General features: G+C 38.4%; 1 protein-coding gene and 1 long non-coding RNA gene across 2 annotated transcripts; one reads left to right on the top strand and one right to left on the bottom strand.

The window, feature by feature from the left end:
• Window positions 1–361: 361 nt before the first annotated feature.
• On the top strand, window positions 362–1760 carry LOC126381018 (uncharacterized). Its single transcript, XM_050030577.1, has 3 exons — window positions 362–446; window positions 529–746; window positions 816–1760. Exons 1-3 carry the CDS (start codon window positions 362–364, stop codon window positions 1758–1760), a joined length of 1248 nt encoding a protein of 415 aa, XP_049886534.1.
• Window positions 1761–9425: 7665 nt separating this feature from the next.
• LOC126380995 (uncharacterized) lies at window positions 9426–11493 on the bottom strand. Its single transcript, XR_007568622.1, has 7 exons — window positions 11357–11493; window positions 11137–11271; window positions 10918–11052; window positions 10680–10816; window positions 9973–10099; window positions 9716–9855; window positions 9426–9599 (listed from the first exon to the last, which is right to left on the bottom strand). It is a non-coding gene; the product is annotated as an uncharacterized LOC126380995 (long non-coding RNA).
• Between the last annotated feature and the right edge of the window lie 14371 nt (window positions 11494–25864).

Genomic DNA, 25864 nt, shown 5'->3' with positions numbered 1-25864 from the left:
TACTTCACGGCGACCGCGTGCCTACGAAGAGGGAAGCGTTAAGTACGACGATGTCACTCTACGACCCGCTGGGAATTGCCACACCCGTGACTATACAAGCGAAGCGCATCATTCAAGACACCTGGCGCTCCGGAATAGGATGGGACGATGCGCTGCCTACCCCCGAAGCAGAAGCATTGAAGAAATGGACGGAGCATGCGCGGCACCTCTCACAACTGGCCGTACCTCGCTGCTACACACCTTCGTGTCCGCAAGCAGCTCTGCCTACGCCGCTGTGGTATACTGGCGGGTCGTCGACGAGGACGGGCTGATACACATTTCGCTCATCGCCGGCAAAGAGAGAGTGGCGCCTATCAGCAAGATGACATCGATACCACGACTGGAGCTCCAAGCGGCCGTAATGGGCTGCCGCCTAGCCCGCACAGTGCAAGAGGACCACGACACCTGCGCGTCGTTACTTCTGGAGCGACTCTAGGACCATCCTATCATGGTTGCGAACGGGACCACGAGCCTACAAGCCCTTCTTAGCTCATCGAGTCGCCGAGATAGCAGAGGAGTCGAAGACAAACGAGTGGCGTTGGGTATCGACGAGAGACAACCCGGCCGACAACGCCATACGAGGAACGCCGAAAGACTTCGCCTCCGAGCATCGTTGGTTCCACGGCCCGCCTTTCCTGTACCAACCAGAAGACACCTGGCCCGCGGAGGACACCTCAGAGACTATTGAAAACACGAACGAGAAGAGGGTGCACGCGACGACCGCCACAGAAAAAACGGGGAAAGCGCTACCCGACATAACGCGCTTTTCATCATAGGCGAAGCTACTGCGTGTCACGGCGCGTGTTCTACAATTTATAGAAAAACTAAAAGGAAGAGAAAGGTGCGCCGCCACTAGAAAACGCACCGCGAAACGTGCGGAGGAAGACCCGATATGGAAGAAGATACAGGCGTGCGTACCGCACAGAGAAACGGGACGAGGAACAGGACACAAACATACGCCGCGCCAGCAGAGAAAGATCGTGCCTCGCGCGGCACGATATTTGCATCGCGCACGGCAACTATGGATACGCGCCGTGCAGGAAGAGGCTTTTAGCGCGGAGCTAGAAGCTATAAGAAGAAAGAAGCCCCTACCTGCCGACAGTCGACTCAAGCAACTGTCGATTATGATTAACGAAGAGGGACTGGTACATCTGCGCTCGAGGGTCGCCGCCGCCGCCGACATTACAACAGAACAACGGGAGCCCGTCATCCTGGATGGAGACCACCGATGGACGCGGCTGTACATCACGTGGGTGCACACGCAATTGCACCACGGCGGTTTTGAAACAACTGCAAATGAGGTGCGACAACACTATTGGGTGTTGCGCCTCCACCACGCCGTACGCAACGAACTGAAGAAATGCCAGGTCTGCCGCATCCGTCGTGCTACGCCAGCGCAACCGTCGACGGGCAACCATCCAAAGAGCCGTCTAGCCCATCACCAGCGGCCCTTCACCTACACGGGGCTTGACTACTTTGGGCCCATGACAGTCACCGTGGGTCGCGCACATCAGAAAAGGTACGGAGTCCTCTTCACATGCCTAACCACCCGGGCAGTGCACCTGGAACTCGCCGGAAGCCTCAGCACCGACTCTGCAGTAATGGCACTGCGGCGCTTCATAGGTCGCCGCAGGTGCCCCACCGAGCTCTGGTCAGACCAGGGCACCAACCTGCGCAGCGCGGACGTCGAGATGAAGCACGCCGTCGAGGAGGCTATATAACAAGAAGCCTCCGCTCGCTTCATCACCTGGAAGTTCATCCCTCCTAGCGCGCCATTCATGGGAGGCGCGTGGGAGAGACTGGTCCGCTGGCAGGACTGGAGCCTTTCAGTCCATAATGTCAAATTCCCAAAATGTCAAGTGGTTCAAAATGTCAAGTTATCCGTAATGTCAAATTACCAAAATGTCAAGTTCCCGAAAAGTCAAGTTCCCAAAATGTCAAGTTACCCGTAATGTCAAATTACCAAAATGTCAAGTTCCCGAAATGTCAAATATACGAAGATAAGTTTTCTGGAAGAAATCGCTTTCATGTTCATGTATATGTCGTGTTTTATCTATCTATAGGTATATATTGGGTTATAAATAAAAAAATAAATTAGATGTAATCAAAATTGGTTTATTAGAAAATTAAATAATATTAGAAAGTATCATCACTACACTTTCAGTTCACAATGTAAAATTATCTTATTGTGTAACAAAAGGTATATGAGTTTTATTTGAATAATCGAAGTCGCAGATAAATAATTTTGTTCATAAATTGTTGTAATGTAAGGTCTTTCTTTTGTAATTGTAATAAATACACTTCTCATCAAAAAAATCGAAACACCTCGCAAGTTTACGTTTTGTCAGGATTATCAGAAAAATGTGTACATTTAGGAATAAACGTTAAATGTCGTTTAATAGTGAGTAATATGAGCTTATCAAATCTTAATGTTAATGTTCTAAATTTAAATGAATTTTTCATAGGTTTCGTATTTTGTTAAATGAGTCATTTTTATTCCGTATGGAGTATAAAGGAAATGGATAAAACAACACACGTAAATGAAAAAAAAAGCTAAAAAACGTTTATTTAATAACTTGTATTCCCTCCCCGAGCTCTAATTACTGCTTCCATACGGTTCTTCATCGATCGGATGAGAGTCACGATCACATGCTGTGGTATATTGTCCCATTCCTCTTGGATTGCATCTTGCAGCTGGCTAAGTGTTTCTGGGGCAGGATCTCTTGCTCGAATTCGTCTCTTTAATTCATCCCACAGATGTTCAATGGGATTCATGTCCGGGCTTCTTGCTGGCCATTCCATAATAGAGATATCGACTTCGTTAAGATAATCTCTTACGACGCCCGCGGTGTGAGCCCTAGCATTGTCGTGCATGAATATGAAGCCGTTGCCAATAAAATGTGCATAGGGCATCACATGAGGCTCGAGACACTCTTCGACGTACCGATGACAGTTTAGTGCAGGCAGACGTGGCCCAGACACGAAAGCAAGCTTTGTCTTACCGTCGGCGCTGATTCCTCCCCAAACCGTCCACGAACCGCCACCATAGCTGACCTTTTCTTCAATGCAGCATTGTGCATAGCGTTCTCCGTCTCTTCTGTAGACCTTGTTCCTTCCGTCGTTACCATACAGCATAATTTTACACTCATCAGAAAAGAGAACTTTGCTCCACTGTAGGTATGACCAATTTAGGTGCTCACGTGCAAAGTTAAGGCGCGCTCTTCGATGGTCTGCAGTTAATTTCGGCCCATTTGCTGGCTTATGCGGTACCAGTCCACGATCCTTCAACCTTCTTCTAATTGTAGAGTCACTTACAGCCACCCTTCGTACAACACGAAGCCGCTGCTGCAGTTGAAAAGCGTTAAGGCGTCGATTTCTTAAAGAAGTTGTTACAATAAATCGATCATCTCGCTCAGAAGTGACCCGATTCCTGCCAGATCCTGAACGGCGCCGGCGCGTGAACAAACCAGTCTCCCGATAACGTTTATAGACTCTATGAACAGATGACAGGCTTAGATGCAGTCTTGCAGCCACAACACGCTGACTAAGGCCAGAATCCAGCAATGCCACAACTTGGGCGGCTTCTGTGGGCGAAGTATCCATACGTTTTAGAAAAAAAACCTTTTTTCAGACGTCCCAAAGTCACAGTATTGAAATAAAAAACAAAAAGTTTAAGGATAGGCGCCAATTTTTAGTTTTTAAACGCTAAATGTACTCAACCCTAAATACACATTTGTCTCAAAACAGTGATTCATTTCGTTTATAAGATAAACAAATGAAATTCTAATTTTGAATTTAGAATTTTCGCTTATTACTGTAATGGCCAAACTGCCAGCTATACATTTATGTATTTTTTTTCATCGTATGAATTCTTTTTTGTGTTAAATTCGGACAGAAACAATGAAAACGGAAGTGTTTCGATTTTTTTGATGAGAAGTGTAGTTTTTGTATGCAAAAACGAAACGCATTAGTATAGACAAAATTTGAGGTCCATAATGTGGGTACTTTTGAAATATTATATAGTTATTATAGTTTACTTTCTTTTGTAATTGTAATAAATAGTTTTTGTATGCAAAAACGAAACGCATTAGTATAAACAAAATTTGAGGTCCATAATGTGGGTACTTTTGAAATATAATTTTACGCATTACCTTTGTCGCTGTTAGCAGTGAGGAAATTATTGCTTTGCAATAACACTTATAGTAGTCATTAGTTTGTCCTCGTTTCTCGTGTTTGTGTTTTCCACATTAACATTTTTTTTGAAATTCTACTATGAGTGAAGAAGAATTTGAATTCTTGTGTAACCAAAAAGGAAAGTTCACATTGACACGTCATGGATTCCGGTTTTATAAAAATACTAGATTTCGCGTGGTTCGCTCGCAGCAAGCTGCTCGCGTGTCCTGTATTAGTTCGAAGCTTTGTATGGCGGCCATCTTGTTTTCGTGAAATCAAAAAAGTTCTAGGTGCTATAGTTTTGCCAGGCCGTAGGGTGTCTCCCTGATGCGGAGCAGTTTTCCAAGATGACGTTCCGATCACACCCCTATACATCATTTTTACACCCGAGACATTTTCTGTAAAAACAAAAATTTATATGGCGGCCATCTTGTTTTTCGGCCATTTTGTTTTTTTTTCACCGGCGATAGAATTTGACCAAGACTTAAATAGGTCTCGTGAAATCAAACAAGTTCTGGGTGCTATAGTTTTGACAGGCCGTAGGGTAACCCCTGATGCGGAGCAGTTTTCAAAGATGACGTTCCGATCACATCCCTATACATATTTTTTACCTCTGAGACATTTTCTAGAAAAACAAAATTTTGTATGGCGGCCATCTTGTTTTTCCGCCATTTTGTTTTTTTTTCACCGGTGATAAAATTTGACCAAGATTTAAAAAGGTTTCGTGAAAACAAAAAAGTCCCAGGTGCGATAGTTTCGCCAGGCCGTAGGGTGTTTCCCTGATGCGGAGCAGCTATCGAAAACCCAGACATATTTTCATACTCGACATGACGTTCCGATCACATTCCTATACATCATTTTTACCCCCGAGGCATTTTGAGGAAAAACGAAAAATTTGTATGGCGGCCATCTTGTTTTTCCGCCATTTTGATTTTTTTTCACTCACGATAGAATTTGACCAAGATTTAAATAGGTTTTGTGAAAAAATAATCGTTCTAGGTGCGATAGTTTTGCCAGGCCGTAGGGTGTCTCCCTGATGCGGAGCAGTTTTTCAAAATCTAGAAGTTTTCCTATACTCTCCGGGAGGTCCAGATCACACCCCCATAAACAATTTTTACCCCCGAGACATTTTCTGGAAAAACAAAATTTTGTATGGCGGCCATCTTGTTTTTCCGCCATTTTGATTTTTTTTCACGGGATTGGATTTGACCAAGATTTAAATAGGTTTTGCGAAAAAAAAATTGATCCAGGTATAATAGTTGCACCAGACTGTAGGGTGTCTCCCTGATGCGGAGCAGTTTTCCAGGATCTGGAAGTTTTCCCATACTCACCGGAAGGTCCAGATCACACCCCCGATACATCACTTTTACCCCCCGATGCTCCTTCTGGGAGAACAATTATGTCAGTGAGTCAGTCAGTGGGTTTGTAGCTATATATATTATAACTAGATGTCGCGTGATTCGCTCGCAGCAAGCTGCTCGCGTGTTTTGTTTTCCCGCCATTTTTTTACCGCGATAGAATTTGACCAAGACTTAAATAGGTCTCGTGAAATCAAAAAAGTTCCAGGTGCGATAGTTTTGCCAGGCCGTAGGGTGTCTCCCTGATGCGGAGCAGTTTTCCAAGATGACGATCCGATCACACCCCTATACATCATTTTCACACCCGAGACATTTTCTGGAAAAGCAAAAATTTATATGGCGGCCATCTTGGTTTTCGGCCATTTTGTTTTTTTATTACCGGTGATAAAATTTGACCAAGATTTTAATAGGTTTGGTGGAAAAAAAAATGTTCCAGGTGCGATAGTTTCGCCAGGCCGTAGGGTGCCGCCCTGATGCGGAGCAGTTTTCGAAAACCTGGAAGTATACCCGTACTCTACATGACGTTCCGATCAAAACCCTCATACATAATTTTTATCTTAGAGGCATTTTAAGGAAAAACTAAAAATTTGTATGGCGGCCATCTTGTTTTTCCGCCATTTTAATTTTTTACAACGGTGATTGAATTTGACCAAGATTTAAATAGATTTCTTGAAAGAAAATTTGCTCCAGGTCTTATAGTTTTGCCAGGCCGTAGGGTGTCTCCCTGATGCGGAGCAGTTTTTGAAGATCGAGAAGTATTTCCATACTCAACAAGACGTTCTGATCACACCCCCATACATAATTTTTAGCCCCGAGACATTTTCTGGAAAAACAAAATTTTGTATGGCGGCCATCTTGTTTTTCGGCCATTTTGTTTTTTTTCATTGGCGATAAAATTTGACCAAGACTTTAATAGGCTTCGTGAAAACAAAAAAGTTCCAGGTGCGATAGTTTCGCCAGGCTGTAGGGTGTCTCCCTGATGCGGAGCAGCTTTTGAAGATCGAAAAGTATTTCCATACTCAACATGATGTTTCGATCACATTCCTCATACATCATTTTTACCCCCGAGGCATTTTCGGGAAAAACGAAAATTTGGTATGGCGGCCATCTTGTTTTTCCGCCATTTTGTTTTTTTTTTCAGCGGGGAATGGATTTGACCAAGATTTTAAAAAGCTTGGTGGAAAAAATAATGTTCTAGGTGCGATAGTTTGGCTAGGCCGTAGGGTGTCTCCCTGATGCGGAGCAGTTTTTCAAGATCGAACAGTTTTTCCATACTCGGCTTGACGTTTCGACCACACCTCCCATACATCATTTTTACCTCCGAGACATATTCTTGAAAAAAGAAATTTTGTATGGCGGCCATCTTGTTTTTCCGCCATTTTGATTTTTTTTCAACGGTGATTGAATTTGACCAAGAATTAAATAGGTTTCGTGAAAAAAATATTGCTCTAGGTTTTATAGTTTTGCCAGGCCGTAGGGTGTCTCCCTGATGCGGAGCTGTTTTCCAAGATGACGATCCGATCACACCCGTATACATAATTTTTACTCCCGAGACATTTTCTGGGAAAACAAAAATTTATATGGCGGCCATCTTGTTTTTCGGCAATTTTGTTTTTTTTTCACCGCCGATAAATTTTGACCAAGATTTAAATAGGTTTTGTGAAAACAAAAATGTTCCAGGTGCGATAGTTTCGCCAGGCCTTAGGGTGTCTCCTTGATGCGGAGCAGTTTTTGAAGGTCGGGAAGCATTTCCATACATGACATTTTGATCACATCCTTTTTACATCATATTCACCCCCGAGGCATTTTCGAGAAAAACGAAAATTTTGTATGGCGGCCATCTTGATTTTCCGCCATTTTGATTTTTTTTCACCGGTGATAAAATTTGACCAAGGTTTAAATACTTTGAGCGAAAAAAGAATTGTTCCAGGTGCGATAGTTTCGCCACGCCGTAGGGTGTCTCCCTGATGCGGAGCAGTTTTCAAAGATTGAGAACATTTTTCGTACTCGACAAGACACTCCGATTATACTCCCATTCACAGTTTTTACCCCCGAGGCATTTTCGGGAAAAACGAAAATTTTGTATGGCGGCCATCTTGTTTTTCCGCCATTTTGTTTTTTTTTTCACCGGCGAATGGATTTGACTAAGATTTAAATAGGTTTCGTGAAAAAATTATTGCTCCAGGTTTTATAGTTTTGCCAGGCCGTAGGGTGTCTCCCTGATGCGGAGCAGTTTTCGAAAACCTGGAAGTATACCCGTACTCAACATGACGATCCGATCATATCCCTATACATCATTTTTACCCTCGATGCATTTTCAGGAAAAACGAAAATTTTGTATGGCGGCCATCTTGTTTTTCCGCCATTTTGGTTTTTTTTCACCAAGGATTGGATTTGACCAAGATTTAAATATGTTTCGCGAAATAAAAATTGCTCCAGGTTTTATAGTTTTGCCAGGCCGTAGGGTGTCTCCCTGATGCGGAGCAGTTTTTCAAGATCGAACAGTTTTTCCATACTCAGCTTGACGTTTTGATCACACCCCCATACATATTTTTTACCTCCGAGACATTTTCTGGAAAAACGAAATTTTGTATGGCGGCCATCTTGTTTTTCCACCATTTTGTTTTTTTTTCACCGACAATAGAATTTGACCAAGATTTAAATAGGTTTCGTGAAAAAAGAATCGTTCCAGGTGCGATAGTTTTCCCAGGCCGTAGGGTGCTGCCCTGATGCGGAGCAGTTTTTGAAGGTCGGGAAAAATTTCTATACTCAACATCACATTTTGATCGCATCCCTCTTACATCATATTCACCCCCGAGGCATTTTCGAGTAAAACGAAAATTTTGTATGGCGGCCATCTTGATTTTCTGCCATTTTGATTTTTTTTCAACGGCGACAAAATTTGACCAAGGTTTAATTACGTTGTGCGAAAAAAAAATTGTTCCAGATGTGATAGTTTCGCCAGGCCGTAGGGTGTCTCCCTGATGCGGAGCAGCTATCGGAAACCAAGACATATTTTCATACTCGACATGACGGTCCGATCATATTCCTATACATCATTTTTACCCTCGAGGCATTTTCAGGAAAAACGAAAATTTTGTATGGCGGCCATCTTGTTTTTCCGCCATTTTGGTTTTTTTTCACCGGGGATTGGATTTGACCAAGATTTAAATATGTTTCGCGAAATAAAAATTGCTCCAGGTTTTATAGTTTTTCCAGGCCGTAGGGTGTCTCCCTGATGCGGAGCAGTTTCTGAAGATCAAGAAGTATTTACATACTCAACATGACATTCCGATTACACCCCAATACATTGTTTTTGCCTCCGAGACATTTTCTAGAAAAACAAAATTTTGTATGGCGGCCATCTTGTTTTTCCGCCATTTTGATTTTTTTTCACCGGCGATTGAATTTGACCAAGATTTAAATAGGTTTTGCGAAAAAAAAATTGATCCAGGTATAATAGTTGCGCCAGACTGTAGGGTGTCTCCCTGATGCGGAGCAGTTTTCCAAGATCTGGAAGTTTTCCCATACTCACCGGAAGGTCCAGATCACACCCCCCATACATCATTTTCACCCCCCGACGCTCCTTCTGGGAGAACAACTATGTCAGTCAGTCAGTCAGTCAATAGGTACATGGGTTTGTAGCTATATATAATATAATAATAATAATAAAATAACTAGATGGTGCTAAGTGCGCTCGCTGCTAAAGCAGCTTCGCGGGCGTTGTACGTGGATTGACGTTTTCGTATAGTTTGTTTCGCATCACAGATTTGTAATAATAACTATTAAGACAGACACAAAAAGAAATAAAAAAAATGTGTAGGATATTGTTGGTTTATTTTATGTCATCAAAAAATAAAAATATAAAATTATATTCTCTCTCTCCCTTGCATTGTTCCCATATGGTGGTGGGCTCTTTTTTCCGAGTCTTTTCCTTCGACTTCGCTCTGTTGGATGTATCGTCTGCGGAAACATTGCAGGAACAAAGATCTTCTTTGATGACATCTGCTTCTTTGCCTTCTGTATTTCCTGTTAAAAATAAAATAATATTAATTTATTTATAATAACGTATAGATATAATATCCTTTTCTTAGTCGATAGCGATACGTTTTTGCCAAAGTGGTCGTGGTCGTCATGTAACGTACCTAGATTCTTGTCACTATCACTATTGATTGCTGGCTGTCACACTGCTGCATTCATTGAAGAAGCTACCGACATCAGGCTTGGTTGATATAATACTATTGTATTAATAATCTCCTACGCAGTTTTTTGCCTTCTGCATTTCCTATAAATAAAATACATATTAAATATTATATATAATTAAATATTATATATAATTTCTTTTCCTTGGTCGATAGCGATACGTCTTTGCCAAAATAGTCGTAGTCGTCATGAAACGTACCTCGATATCTTGTAACTTTTGATTGCTGGATGTCACACTGCTGCGTGCATTGAAGAACTTCAGGCTTGGTCGATTTTATTCTATTGCAATCATAATCTCCTACACAGTTTATTGCACTCTGCATTTCCTGTGAATAAAATATACAGGGTGTTAGTGACATTGTAACGAATACTGATGGGGATGATTCAGACCATGATTCTGAGTTCATATCAAGTGGAATTTTCCGTCGCAAAATTCATGATTTTTTTTTTAGTTATTTTAAATTATTTTCAATTCTATACTTTTGCAATGAAAAATTCCACTTGATATTAACTCAGAATAATCAGGTGAATCATCCCCCTCTGTATTCGGTACGATGTCACTTACACCCCGCACAAGTACATACTGTAGCCATACAAGTAGGTAAGGGTGTTAGTGACACCGTAACAAATACTGAGGAGGATGATTCAGACCATAATTCTGAGTTGAAATCAAGTGGAATTTTCAGTCGGAAAATTCATGAAAATTTTTGTTTTTTTTTTAAGTTATTTTCTGTTCCATACTTTTGCGACGGAAAATTCCACTTGATATCATCTCATAATCATGGTCTCAATCATCCCTCAAAGTTTTCGTTACGATGTCACTAACACCCTGTATATTACATTTTTTTTCCTTAGTCTATAGCGATACGTTTATGTCAAAGTGGTCGTGATCGTCATGTAACGTACCTCGACATCTTGTTACTTTTGATTGCTGGCTGTCACACTGCTGCATTCTTTGAATGAGCGGCCAACATCAGGCTTGGTTTATATATAATACTATTGTATTAATGATCTCCTACGCAGTTTTTTGCCTTCTGCATTTCCTGTAAATAAAATATATAATTAAATATTATATGTAATTTATTTTCCTTAGTCGATAGCAATACGTTTTTGCCAAAATAGTTGTGGTCGTCATGTAACGTACCTCGATATCTTGTTACTTTTGATTGCTGGCTGTCACACTGCTGCATTCATTGAAGGAGCTGGCAACATCAGGTTTGGTTTATATAATACTTTTGTATTAATGATCTCCTACGCAGTTTTTTGCCTTCTGCATTTCCTGTAAATAAAATATATAATTTATTTTCCTTAGTCGATAGCGATACGTTTTTGCCAAAATAATCGTGGTCGTCATGAAACGTACCTCGATATCTTGTAACTTTTGATTGTTGGCTGTCACACTGCTGCATTCATTGAAGGGGCTGCTGACTTCAGGCTTGGTCGATTTTATTCTATTGCAATCATAAACTCCTACACAGTTTATTGCCATCTGCATTTCCTGTAAATAAAATATATATATTTTTTTTCCTTAGTCTATAGCGATACGTTTTTGCCAAAATAGTCGTGGTCGTCATGAAACGTACCTCGATATCTTGTAACTTTTGATTGCTGGCTGTCACACTGCTGCATTCATTGAAGGGGCTGCTGACTTCAGGCTTGGTCGATTTTATTCTATTGCAATCATAAACTCCTACACAGTTTATTGCCATCTGCATTTCCTGTAAATAAAATATATATTATTTTTTTTCTTTAGTCTATAGCGATACGTTTTTGCCAAAGTGGTCGTGATCGTCATTTAACGTACCTCAATATCTTGTTACTTTTGATTGCTAGCTGTGACACTGCTGCATTCATTGAAATAGCGGCCAACATCAGGCTTGGTAGTACTATTGTATTAAAATCTCCTACGCAGTTTTTAGCATTGTGCATTTCCTGTTAAAAAAAAATAATGTTAATTTATATATATTAACTTTTATTTATAAATATATACATATATATATTAGGTGATTTCCAAACTACCCAGGAGGTACACCCAGTAGCTCGCTTTTTTTCATGTGGTTCCCCCGCTAATCGAGGCCGCATCCACCTACTTATATGAGAAGTAGGTTCTATCTAATGAGTTAGCAATAGTCATTCAATAAGCAGAGAAATGTGAAAGAAAAAGCAATTTTTAGCTAAGGAATTTAAAATAAAAAGCAATTTTCAGCAATTAGCATGCAATAAGCAAAGCAATTACTCAGTAATTGTCAAACATAAGCGAGTTGTATAATTTAAAGATATTATTGACAATAACAAACACGTACCGAGTTTGTTAATACTTACATTGAGTTATCATCGCTAAGTTGACCAAATTATTAGTACAGGTTATCACATTCACTAAATGAAAATATGTGTTTTTATCAATTGTAACAATGCTTGCATGACCTAACCAACCGTTGGTGTTGTGGACGCCAATCTTCAAGAGACAAGTGGACGGGTGTGAGGAAAACTGGCAAGATGAACACGTCGGTGTGGGTGCGACTGGTGCACGGGAGAGAAGTGGAGCTAGTTGGCAGATGGAATTAGGCATCACTCTCTTGCTTCAGTTAAGTTCCACTCAGATCAGGTGGGTTGTCGCATGGATGAACATCGCATGGGTTGGAGTAATTCGGAGTAGAACTGTCCATGTTGTTCCCTTCATCGTAGGCACTTCAGTGGACTGTGGATCGATCAACAATAGTTACGTGAGTTGGCTGTCAAACCGATATGACGTGCCAGCCGAATCTAGCGACCAGGTATGCAGGGGATGGAGGTATCCTGTGGAGTAATCATATCAGCAAAGGTGAAAATGTCGATTGGGAGTGAAATGGAGGGAGAAGGAGAGCTGCAGTCAGCGGTCACGATCTTGCTGTAGATAGACTACATGCTCAGTTTACGTGCAGTTGTAACTGTTCGAAGTTAATTGAAAACGATCGATATGCAAATTCCTGTTTAATGAAACAAGTAATAAATGAACAGGCAGGTGTTTTTTCGGCATTTAAACGCTAAAACCGTTGTTTGTTTATTAATTAGCAGTGGTATGATGAATTCTTGGATACTGATGAATGCTAATAAGCTAAGCATTTAAAACAAAATCACATTCAGAAGCACTAAAAACACATTAAATTAAAGAACGAAATAATACCGTATGAAATATTATTTAATATAATATAAAGGATGGAAAGAAGAAATGACAAGAATGCTATTTAGCGTGACATGGCTCTAACCAGATCCACTGGAAAACATAAAACAATATAAAACCTAAGTTTTAGTTTAGCTCATACACGATATTATGTTTTTTGAGGAACCGTGTCATGCGAAACAGTGTTCTATTGAAAAGTATTGCAAGAAGAAATGCAAAGAACACAATTTAGCGTGACATAGCTCTAACCAGATCCACTGGAAAACATAAAATCATGTAAAACCCTAAGTTTTTGTTTAGCTCATACACGATATTATGTTTTTTGAGGAACCGTCTCATGCGAAACAGTGTTCTATTGAAAAGTATTGCAAGAAGAAATACAGAAAACACCATTTAGCGTGACATAGCTCTAACCAGATCCACTGGAAAACATAAAACCATGTAAAACCCTAAGTTTTAGTTTAGTTCATACACGATATTATGTTTTTTGAGGAACCGTCTCATGCGAAACAGTGTTATATTGAAAAGTATTGTAAAAAAAAAATGCAAAAAACACCATTTAGCGTGACATAGCTCTAACCAGATCCACTGGAAAACATAAAACCATGTAAAACCCTAAGTTTTTGTTTAGCTCATACACGATATTATGTTTTTTGAGGAACCGTGTCATGCGAAACAGTGTTCTATTGAAAAGTATTGTAAGAAGAAATGCAAAGAACACAATTTAGCGTGACATAGCTCTAACCAGATCCACTGGAAAACATAAAACCATGTAAAACCCTAAGTTTTAGTTTAGTTCATACACGATATTATGTTTTTTGAGGAACCGTCTCATGCGAAACAGTGTTATATTGAAAAGTATTGCAAGAAGAAACGCAAAGAACACAATTTAGCGTGACATAGCTCTAACCAGATCCACTGGAAAACATAAAACCATGTAAAACCTAAGTCTTAGTTTAGCTCATACACGATATTATGTTTTTTGAGGAACCGTCTCATGCGAAACAGTGTTCTATTGAAAAGTATTGTAAGAAATGCAAAGAACACAATTTAGCGTGACATAGCTCTAACCAGATCCACTGGAAAACATAATAATACCTTATAAAACCTAAGTTTTTGTTTAGATCATACACGATATTATGTTTTTTGAGGAACCGTCTCATGCGAAACAGTGTTCTATTGAAAAGTATTGTAAGAAGAAATGCAAAGAACACCATTTAGCGTGACATAGCTCTAACCAGATCCACTGGAAAACATAAAACCATGTAAAACCCTAAGTTTTTGTTTAGCTCATACACGATATTATGTTTTTTGAGGAACCGTGTCATGCGAAACAGTGTTCTATTGAAAAGTATTGTAAGAAGAAATGCAAAGAACACAATTTAGCGTGACATAGCTCTAACCAGATCCACTGGAAAACATAAATCCATGTAAAACCCTAAGTTTTAGTTTAGTTCATACACGATATTATGTTTTTTGAGGAACCGTCTCATGCGAAACAGTGTTCTATTGAAAAGTATTGCAAGAAGAAACGCAAAGAACACAATTTAGCGTGACATAGCTCTAACCAGATCCACTGGAAAACATAAAACCATGTAAAACCCTAAGTTTTAGTTTAGCTCATACATGATATTATGTTTTTTGAGGAACCGTCTCATGCGAAACAGTGTTCTATTGAAAAGTATTGTAAGGAGAAATGCAAAGAACACAATTTAGCGTGACATGGCTCTAACCAGATCCACTGGAAAACATAAAACCATGTAAAACCCTAAGTTTTTGTTTAGTTCATACACGATATTATGTTTTTTGAGGAACCGTCTCATGCGAAACAGTGTTCTATTGAAAAGTATTGTAAGAAGAAATGCAAAAAACACTATTTAGCATGACATAGCTCTAACCAGATCCACTGGAAAATATAAAACCATGTAAAACCCTAAGTTTTAGTTTAGCTCATACACGATATTATGTTTTTTGAGAAACCGTCTCATGCGAAACAGTGTTCTATTGAAAAGTATTGTAAGGAGAAATGCAAAGAACACAATTTAGCGTGACATAGCTCTAACCAGATCCACTGGAAAATATAAAACCATGTAAAACCCTAAGTTTTAGTTTAGCTCATACACGATATTATGTTTTTTGAGGAACCGTCTCATGCGAAACAGTGTTATATTGAAAAGTATTGTAAAAAGAAATGCAAAAAACACCATTTAGCGTGACATAGCTCTAACCAGATCCACTGGAAAACATAAAACCATGTAAAACCCTAAGTTTTTGTTTAGTTCATACACGATATTATGTTTTTTGAGGAACCGTGTCATGCGAAACAGTGTTCTATTGAAAAGTATTGCAAGAAGAAATGCAAAGAACACAATTTAGCGTGACATAGCTCTAACCAGATCCACTGGAAAACATAAAACCATGTAAAACCCTAAGTTTTTGTTTAGCTCATACACGATATTATGTTTTTTGAGGAACCGTGTCATGCGAAACAGTGTTCTATTGAAAAGTATTGTAAGAAGAAATGCAAAGAACACAATTTAGCGTGACATAGCTCTAACCAGATCCACTGGAAAACATAAAACCATGTAAAACCCTAAGTTTTAGTTTAGTTCATACACGATATTATGTTTTTTGAGGAACCGTCTCATGCGAAACAGTGTTCTATTGAAAAGTATTGCAAGAAGAAACGCAAAGAACACAATTTAGCGTGACATAGCTCTAACCAGATCCACTGGAAAACATAAAACCATGTAAAACCCTAAGTTTTTGTTTAGTTCATACACGATATTATGTTTTTTGAGGAACCGTCTCATGCGAAACAGTGTTCTATTGAAAAGTATTGCAAGAAGAAACGCAAAGAACACAATTTAGCGTGACATAGCTCTAACCAGATCCACTGGAAAACATAAAACCATGTAAAACCCTAAGTTTTTGTTTAGCTCATACACGATATTATGTTTTTTGAGGAACCGTGTCATGCGAAACAGTGTTCTATTGAAAAGTATTGTAAGAAGAAATGCAAAGAACACAATTTAGCGTGACATAGCTCTAACCAGATCCACTGGAAAACATAAAACCATGTAAAACCCTAAGTTTTAGTTTAGCTCATACACGATATTATGTTTTTTGAGGAACCGTCTCTTGCGAAACAGTGTTATATTGAAAAGTATTGTAAAAAGAAATGCAAAAAACACCATTTAGCGTGACATAGCTCTAACCAGATCCACTGGAAAACATAAAACCATGTAAAACCCTAAGTTTTTGTTTAGTTCATACACGATATTATGTTTTTTGAGGAACCGTCTCATGCGAAACAGTGTTCTATTGAAAAGTATTGCAAGAAGAAACGCAAAGAACACAATTTAGCGTGACATAGCTCTAACCAGATCCACTGGAAAACATAAAACCATGTAAAACCCTAAGTTTTTGTTTAGTTCATACACGATATTATGTTTTTTGAGGAACCGTCTCATGCGAAACAGTGTTCTATTGAAAAGTATTGTAAGAAGAAATGCAAAAAACACTATTTAGCATGACATAGCTCTAACCAGATCCACTGGAAAATATAAAACCATGTAAAACCCTAAGTTTTAGTTTAGCTCATACACGATATTATGTTTTTTGAGAAACCGTCTCATGCGAAACAGTGTTCTATTGAAAAGTATTGTAAGCAGAAATGCAAAGAACACAATTTAGCGTGACATAGCTCTAACCAGATCCTCTGGAAAATATAAAACCATGTAAAACCCTAGTTTTTAGTTTAGCTCATACACGATATTATGTTTTTTGAGGAACCGTCTCATGCGAAACAGTGTTCTATTGAAAAGTATTGTAAGAAGAAATGCAAAAAACACCATTTAGCGTGACATAGCTCTAACCAGATCCACTGGAAAACATAAAACCATATAAAACCTAAGTTTTAGTTTAGCTCATACACGATATTATGTTTTTTGAGGAACCGTCTCATGCGAAACAGTGTTCTATTGAAAAGTATTGTAAGAAGAAATGCAAAGAATACTATTTAGCGTGACATAGCTCTAACCAGATCCACCGGAAAACATAAAACCATGTAATCCCTAAGTTTTTATTCTGCACTTACTATGTATATTATATTATCATTGTATATTCATGGTAAGTTGGATTTACTGTAGGTGTATGCAAATTAATAACAAGCATAGTTGTTTGTTATTTGCGTCATTATAAGTAAATAAATAACGAATGTAGACTTAAAAAATAAAACGTAGGTAGTATGTTGGTTATGACTGTACACATATGAATTAAACTATATGCAGTTACTTTCATTTCTAATAACATTTGGTGTATTTGGTAACATTTAAAACTAAACAATTTTACCAGAATATATAAAATATGACTCGCTTTCTATTTTTTTAACTAAAGGTGTTTTCTTTTACCTTTAAATTTTTAAGTATTTTTTTTTGTTTTAGCCATATTTGATTTGAAAATTTGAATATCAAAGTTTCACGTTGTTAGGTAGTGCTTTCTTCTCCAATTATTGTTTTTCCAAGTAGTAGGTATTTTCTAGCAATTTCACTTTATTTAGCCTGTATACATGTATTAATTACTTTATGTATGTTTTTGTATCGATGAGTGATCATTCTTCTGTCAATACTGGTGAGACCCGCTTGTGGGAGGCCAGAAATTAACATGATCAAATTTGTTTTTGAATTTGCTTAGAATGGTATAGAACATTCATTGTTGATTATAGGCTTTATTATTTTTACATACACCATTAAAGGTAAAGCATGATCGTACTTAATATCCTCCTGCGGCTTAGATTTTCAAACACAATAGCGAAACAATGGGATTTGGTTTAAGGACTTTTTTCATGTTTAGCCCATCTGACAGTCGTCATATTTACCCATGTTTATGAATGAAATTGTTCGTCACTGCCGGATACAGGTAATTATTGACCTATTTTATTCCACAACACAATAAATAATGTTCTAAATAATACTTTTCATTTATATATTTGTAGCCACAAATCTGTGCAATTGATGAAGCGTCTTTGCTGACACAATGACGATGACCATTCATACACCATTGAATGCTAATGTATAATATTTTACTGTACTGATTCAACGTACCATAACACATATTCTTTATTCTGTCCGTTCCATTACATGACACACGAGTTTCACTATGTAGCGTTTATGTGTACTCATTAATCGATTTCCAGCTTGGCATTTGTTTAAGTTTTTGAATATTTCCTCGAGCAGACATTTGTAGTAATGTTATTTCTTAAAGTTTCCTTGATGATGAGTAAACAGGCATCCGGGTAGTTTCCTTTCTTCCTTATATTTATTATTTAAGGCGTATATTTTTTTGTTTACTTAATTCTAACTTAAGTTACTAATATACGCTAGTATAAAATATTCTTTAGTACAATTTTAATGGAACTTATATTTATTACAAATCAATATAATTTGCAAATGTTAAATACATTAAAATGTATACACTACACATTACACAAATTTAATCGGTTATAAAAACTTATTTTTCATTATACAATTTTATTTTCCTGAATTAATGCATGAAAATATCAAGTCGTTTGTGTTATAAAGTAGCTAATCCAACTTACCATGAATATCGTATTTTTTTTTTATTATTTTAGTAAATATATTTTGGTTACTGCTTAGTGAATGATAAAAAAATAAGTGACTATAATGACAAAGATTAATTTTACTTAATGTAAGTTAGGTATTGGGTAAAATACTTTTGAATGATGATTTGTTTAAATATACTTGTAGAAGTATAATTACTGCATAACTTATTGCTTTAAGTTGAGAAAGTAGCACTTAGGAGAAAAATGTATCAATAAACATTATTGGTGTCTTCATCGAAATATTTTAGTATTAATTTATTGTTTATATACGCACTTAAATTTGGTAACAATATTATTTGTAAGGCGTTAGCGTTATAAAGTAAAAAATGAACATCAATAAATCATACGTTTGCTCACAAAAAACAAACAGTTTTAGCGCTTAAACACTGAAACAGAATTCTTTTCAAATAACTTCGAACAATTACCACTTTAATACACCTAAACTAAACATTGTCCATGTACAGCGAGATCCTGAATACTGATTACAGTTTCCGTACTCCCTCCTTTCCAGTCCTAAGCGACATTCAAACCTTCACTGACACGATCATTCCACAGGATACGTCCATCCCTTGTATCCCAGATCGCAAGAATCGGCTAGCACGGCATAGCAGCTTGACAGCTAAAACTCACGCAACCATTGTTGATCGACCTACAAAATCCACCGAAAATGCCTACGACGATGGGAACGACACCGACAGTTCTACTCCGGATCATTCCAACCTGCGACATTCATCCATATGACAGCTTACTTGATCTGAGTGGAACTCAGCTAAAGCAATCGAGTGATACCTGCCTCCATCTTCCAGCCAGCTCCACTTCACTCCCATGCACCGGTCGCACCCGCAGCCAAGTGTTCATCCTGCCAGTTCCCTTCACGCCCGTTCTCTCGTCCCCTAAAGATGAGCCTCCACAGCGTTAACGGCTGGGAAGGGCATGCACACATTGCCAATTGATTAACACACATTTTAATTCAGTGATTGTGACTAATAAAATGGTAAACCTAGCTTTGAAATTCAATGTAACCATTATCAAATCGAGTGCAAGCTTGTTAAAGTCAGTTCTATCGTTAAATTATACGAAAAGAAGAAAAAACAAGATAGAATGAATATAAATAATAATTAAAAATTCGCAATAAACGATAATTTCAGCACATGATTTAACCGATCTAAAAAAACCCAATAAGCTTAATAACAGAGATGAACTGTTCAGTCTTTTCAAGAAGTGCCACCCTAAATAAAGTTACGTTAAACTTAAAAGTTCTGATATGATAACGTTATTCGAGAAAGGTTGGTCATTTTCGATTCGGTGCCTGGGTAGTAGTACTTTTATGTCACGTCTTTCGCGAACGCGACCTAAAGCTACATACAGTTGACCGTGACTAAACATATCAGATCTAAGATCGACCCCAACGCGACTAATCGTTTGACCCTGGCTCTTGTGAATAGTCATTGCATAACACACCTGCAATGGGAATTGACGGCGACACATCTCGTAAGGGCTGTTATGTTCTATAGGCGCTTTAAAAAGAATTCGAGGGATCAAATAATCTCCTAGTTCACCTTGTTTCCGAACTTTAATAATATATGGAGATGTTTCAACAACTATTACTTTGGTGCCATTTACTAAGCCGTCCGCGAAACTAAGATTACGCGTGATTACACAAACACATTCTAATTTTAATTGTAAGTCGAAATCTGGAACACCTTGTGGTCGAAGTGTATGTAAAAATTCGGGACTAAAATATACTTGATCAGCGTTGTCGCTTAAAACTTTGTCTATGGCATAAAAATGTAATACTTCTCCTGGTAGTTTGTCTAAAATAACGGCATTAATTTCTCTAACTGCATCGTTACGGGTGCATAGAATCGCTCTGAAGGAGCATACGCCTGGCTCAGTAAGGGTAACTTCTGGGAATACAAAATCAATTAAATCTTCTAATTCAGTAACATAATCAATGGATTCAAGTTCGACTAATTGCAAATCATTATTATTTGTTTCTAACCTAAGAGTAGGTAATAAATTTGAACCCAGTTTTAAAAGAAATTCTGCATACTGTGCGTCATCCTTACATCTCTGTGAAGTTACCAAACTAAATTTTTTCAATTGTTTCCAAATAGGTGAAGTTTTTAGTGACGCGTTTAATATATCAAAATTCGTTCGTGCTTCTGGGACTACAGGAGGAATTTGACGAAAATCTCCTGCAAAAATAATTATTTTAGAACCAAAAATTTTGTCTGACCTCATCAAATCCTGTAATGATCTATTTAATAAATTTATAAGGTATTTATGAGCCATCGGCGCCTCATCATACACAATGAGATTAGAATTATAAATCAATTCAGCTCTTTGAGTACCATTTGAGATGTTCCAGTATCCGCTATCATCTAATAGATGTAAAGGAAATCTAAACAAGGAATGAGCCGTCATTCCGTTTGTGTAATTTTGAGCAGCAATTGCAGACGATGCACAGGTTAAAACTATACCTTTAAGGTTACCGCGGATGTATGCAGTTATGACCTTCAATAAAAGCGTTTTCCCGGTGCCGGCGGGACCATCGATAAAAATCGCACAGTTGTTGGATTCTCGGTAAACACTATCAACGCAAAGCTTTTCCACGTAATCGAATACGGCACGTTGATCGGGAGATAACTGTGGCAACCACTCTTCTACGTATGATTTCAAACTATCTAAATCATATTCAGTGCGTTCCCTATCCAACTCCGTTGACCTATAAACTACTTCCGGCAAACCTTGTTCTATTAACGAAGTTCCGTGTCTGCGTAGCATTCTATCTATTTGAATGAGGCACATGTTAAACGCGTTTTCTTCGTCATCTGGCACCCTGTAAAGGAAATCTTCGGCCAATTGACGTTTATACGTGTTCCACAGTGACGCCACTGAGGCACCATTAACAGCCAGCGTTACAAAAAAGCTACGAAGTCGTGGTCCGGTTAAAAAAGTGGAAGCTTCTTCCATAGCCCGTTCATATTCGACTGCGTCGTCCGCAAGTCCTACGAATTTGGCAGCTTCTTGAAAAGTTGTGCAATTTGGACCTCCAATTTGAAGTAAATCCGCGAAACTACGACAAGGGTAAACACTTAAAAGAAGTCTTAAAAAGAACTGTTCACCTCTGTTCGGCGCGACCCAAAATAGACGCGCGACGAGCTCACCCCGCATTCTCCGCGTAAGAAATTTGCCGTTTTGCATTTGCACCGCCTGAACTGTCTTTAAACATGGATCTTTCGCATGAATGTTATAATTTTCAAAAAAGTCTAAGTAGGATACCCGATCAAACTCCTCAGTTAAAGGCCTACTGAAATAGTCTAAAAGATCTGAACCTGCATTATTAACTGCCTCGTTCGCGTGGCCAGGCTTAAAAAATACCGAATTTTGATCGGGCAAATGTACTGTTAACATTTTTACCGTAGGGTTCCTAGCTACAATATCAAATTCGAGAACACGCCACGCTGCTTCGCTAGAACTAATATATCGCTTAGTGACATATTGTTCGATTTCATCCTCACGATGTTCTTCATCAACAACGGCAATACGGGCTTCATCAGGTCCTTTTGTCATATATTTAAATAAATACTTAATTATAGCACGCTGTGTGGACACTTCTAAATTTATGTGAGCATCATATTTTAGGAGAAGAGCAGGATTATAAGGAACGACCCACAAATCATTAACTATTACGTCTCTGCCGCGATATTTAATAATCGCCTGATTTTTACTATTGCGACGTAAATGTATAAAACCTCTATCGTCACTGAAGGTGACTGGTGTTTCTTTTTTTGGAAAATATTTTAAACAGTTTTTTTTCTCACTATTCCAACACGGCAAATTAGTTCGGTAAGGAGGGCCGCATGGACCGTGTATCATGTGATCCATGACAACTTTGTATAATAAAGTTTGTGCTGGATCGGGTATGGTAGCTCGAACAAACTTATCAATATCCAGACTTTCTACTGGTCCACCACCTTCCACTCTAAAAGCAATATGCGCATGTGGTAGTCCTCTTTTTTGGAACTCTATAACATGCATTATATAAACAATTTTTCCGAACCATTTACCCGATTTTAAATCTTTTAATAACTCTCCGAGTTTTAAGTTGAAAACTCGAGCACAAGTAAGGGGGTCTTTTGATCGACCTGATAATGTTGAATTTTTTATTTCAGGCCAGTTGGGGTTACATGTTAAAGTTAAAAAATATGATGGTGGACCTAACCTGTTTACCATTGCTATAGCATCCAGGTATTTCTTTTTCATGTACCGTGGACCCCCTGTGAATGAGCTAGGTAAATAAATTTTACCAGGTTCTACTCCACCTTCTCCTAAAATAAACTCGTCATTAATTAATTCTTGGAGTGGAGCTACTCTTAGCCTGTTTTGTTGTTTTGTTTGGCTATTTTTCAAAAACCGCAAGCGTTCTTCTAAAACTCTACAAAACATATCGACTAACCACTCTTCAGATAACCGACCAAATATGCTAAATCGCGATTCTGATAAAAGTAAACAACGGACATATTTAACCTGATTAAGCTTATTGCCCTTATTATCTCTCATATCTGGATGCCAACCAGTATTTCCGTGAGGATATAAGAGAGGATACTGGAAAGTCTCGTATAAGGAATCCATTATATCTATTGTTCGAGGCCTACCGTCTGCTATCTTTTTGACTACAATACAGCGTGGAGAAAATTCTTCGCGGTCTGTACTAATAATTGCAGCAATTTCTTGACCAATAGGTTGATCTCCGAGGATGTTACCGTGAGTCGTACGTGTAGTTCTTTCGAACTTCAAGAAAGCTTCTGATGATACCTCTAAACTTAACCTTCTAAAACATTTTATGTATGGATTAACTGTGTGCATGAACCCTGTAATCATTCGAACTACCGTTTTATCTAAACTTAATTCGCCAGCTAAACTCTCTCTTTCGCTACTGTCATTTATGTAAAAATTAATATTATTAGGACTTTCATTGTAAGACAAATCAAATATACGGTGGTAAATACGTCCTTGAATTTTTAGAAAAGATATACCTTCTGGATGATGGTAACCATGGGAAACACCTAATGCCGAAAATGCAAAAATATTATTGTAAGCGCGTGGTCTATTTAAAAAAGCTGAATTTGAATAAAATTCTTCGTTTAATGGGAGAAAATTCTGAACGTTATATTCTCCTGAATGACAACACCATTGCCGACGAGATTTCTCTTCTTCGAACAATGGAGCATTACATCTTGGACATCTATATGTTAGCTCAGACAAAAGCGACGTATTTTTTAAATTATATAATCGAATAGTACTGAGTTCATGCCCCTGTTTTTCACCTATTAAATTTTTTGAATATCTCAGCGGTGTTTCTATGTTACGACAATTTTCTGTATATCTTTGTGCTGCTTTTTTGTTAATTTCAGGGTGGAGCTCGTAATAACGTTGAACGGCCGCGCGATGAATGTCTGGGTTGTTCTCGTTATAACGTTGAACGGCCGCGCGATGAACGTCTGGGTTGTTCTCGTTATAACGTTGAACGGCCGCGCGATGAACGTCTGGGTTGTTCTCGTTATAACGTTGAACGGCCGCGCGATGAACGTCTGGGTTGTTCTCGTTATAACGTTGAACGGCCGCGCGATGAACGTCTGGGTTGTTCTCGTTATAACGTTGAACGGCCGCGCGATGAACGTCTGGGTTGTTCTCGTTATAACGTTGAACGGCCGCGCGATGAACGTCTGGGTTGTTCTCGTTATAACGTTGAACGGCCGCGCGATGAACGTCTGGGTTGTTCTCGTTATAACGTTGAACGGCCTCGCGGTTAATGTCTGGATTGCGTTCGTTGTACCGTTGAATGGCCTCGCGGTGAATATCTGGATTGCGTTCACTATACTGTTGAACTGCCTTGCGATTAACAGCGGGGTTTTTCGTTGTGTATTTCCTGACAGCTTCGCGATGCGCGTTTTCTTTACTTGGTTTCGGTCCGCGTTTCTGTTTTTTGGGTCGGCCACCTTTATTTTTAACGCATTGGCTTTCGTCTTGATTACTGATTCTTTCTAATAGGACAACTGGTTTTAAAATTGTCAGTTTTATATCACTTGTAGTGTTATATACATCTACCGGATTTGAATCAACTTCCAATTTACTAATATCAAAATTTTGCACAGAGGTTTTAAGCGGGGCCAGGGTTGATTGATAGTTCATCAAAATCGAATCTAAAGTTTGATTCTCATTCAGTAATGGTGATGATATTAAATCTACTAAAATGGATTGTGACGTTTCGGAACTAACCTGCGCTTCGTTTTGCCATATAAGGTCGTCATTTAATACTCTTAATCGGGTTAATGAGTATTCGGATCCGTCGTAAACTTCATTCGCGAGCAAAAGTTTGGCTAGCGCTTCGGTTGAATTACATTTAAATAAACGTGCTACGTAAGGACCATCTTCTGGCTTACCCGTTCCTATATTAATGTTGTTGCTGTTAACTGCATGGCTGTTAAAAAAATAATATTCACCATTAAACCGCCAAAAACTAAAAGTATAACCCTGACCCGTAAACAATATGCTATCGGTACTGTCGTTGTGATTCGAGTTGTTCACATTATAAGCGAATTGCGAATCGACAGTATAGTCATTAGTATTAAAAAACACTCTATTGTCCAGTATATTCTTTAACGTTAATAAACCTATGTCTTTATTCGCGGGAGTTGTAGGATACGTATTAGAAATGATCCAGTTGTCCTCCATACTAACTATATGTGCGACGTTATTCCCGACGCGAAGCTCATTGGGTAATTCATCTGGCATAAAATAACTGACACCCCTCTGAAGTAGATATTTTAACTGCATGTAAAGTGTATCCCCCATTCTTAAAATTTCATCAATTTCGGCAGTAGTGAAAGATGCGCGATTATGGAACACTGAATAAATTGAAGCGCATGCTGAGATAACCGTACATTGCGAATTATTACCTTCATACATATCGGAGCCTTGGTGTGTTAGACCTAAGGATTCAGTAAATTTTAGATATTAATTTATTTAATAGATAAGGTAATACACCATATTATTGACACCCCTACTGACTATTAAGAAAAAAAAAATAAGAACATTTTGATATATTCCTTGCATTTTGATATATTCGGTGCCGAAAAATGATTAGACCGTACCAATCATTTAAGGTTCTAATAATTAGGCAGTTTACCCTACATAAGTACTTAAATTAAAATATACATACATACATAAACTCACGCCCGTAATCCCAAATGGGGTGGGCAGAGCCACAAGTAATCAAAGACAACTTGCAGCCACTGTTGA

This window comes from Pectinophora gossypiella, unplaced genomic scaffold, assembly GCF_024362695.1.
Source record: "Pectinophora gossypiella unplaced genomic scaffold, ilPecGoss1.1 Pgos_33, whole genome shotgun sequence".
NCBI lineage: Eukaryota > Metazoa > Arthropoda > Insecta > Lepidoptera > Gelechiidae > Pectinophora > Pectinophora gossypiella.
Note: the sequence above shows the minus strand (reverse complement) of the source record. Positions and strands in the feature narration are given on the sequence as shown.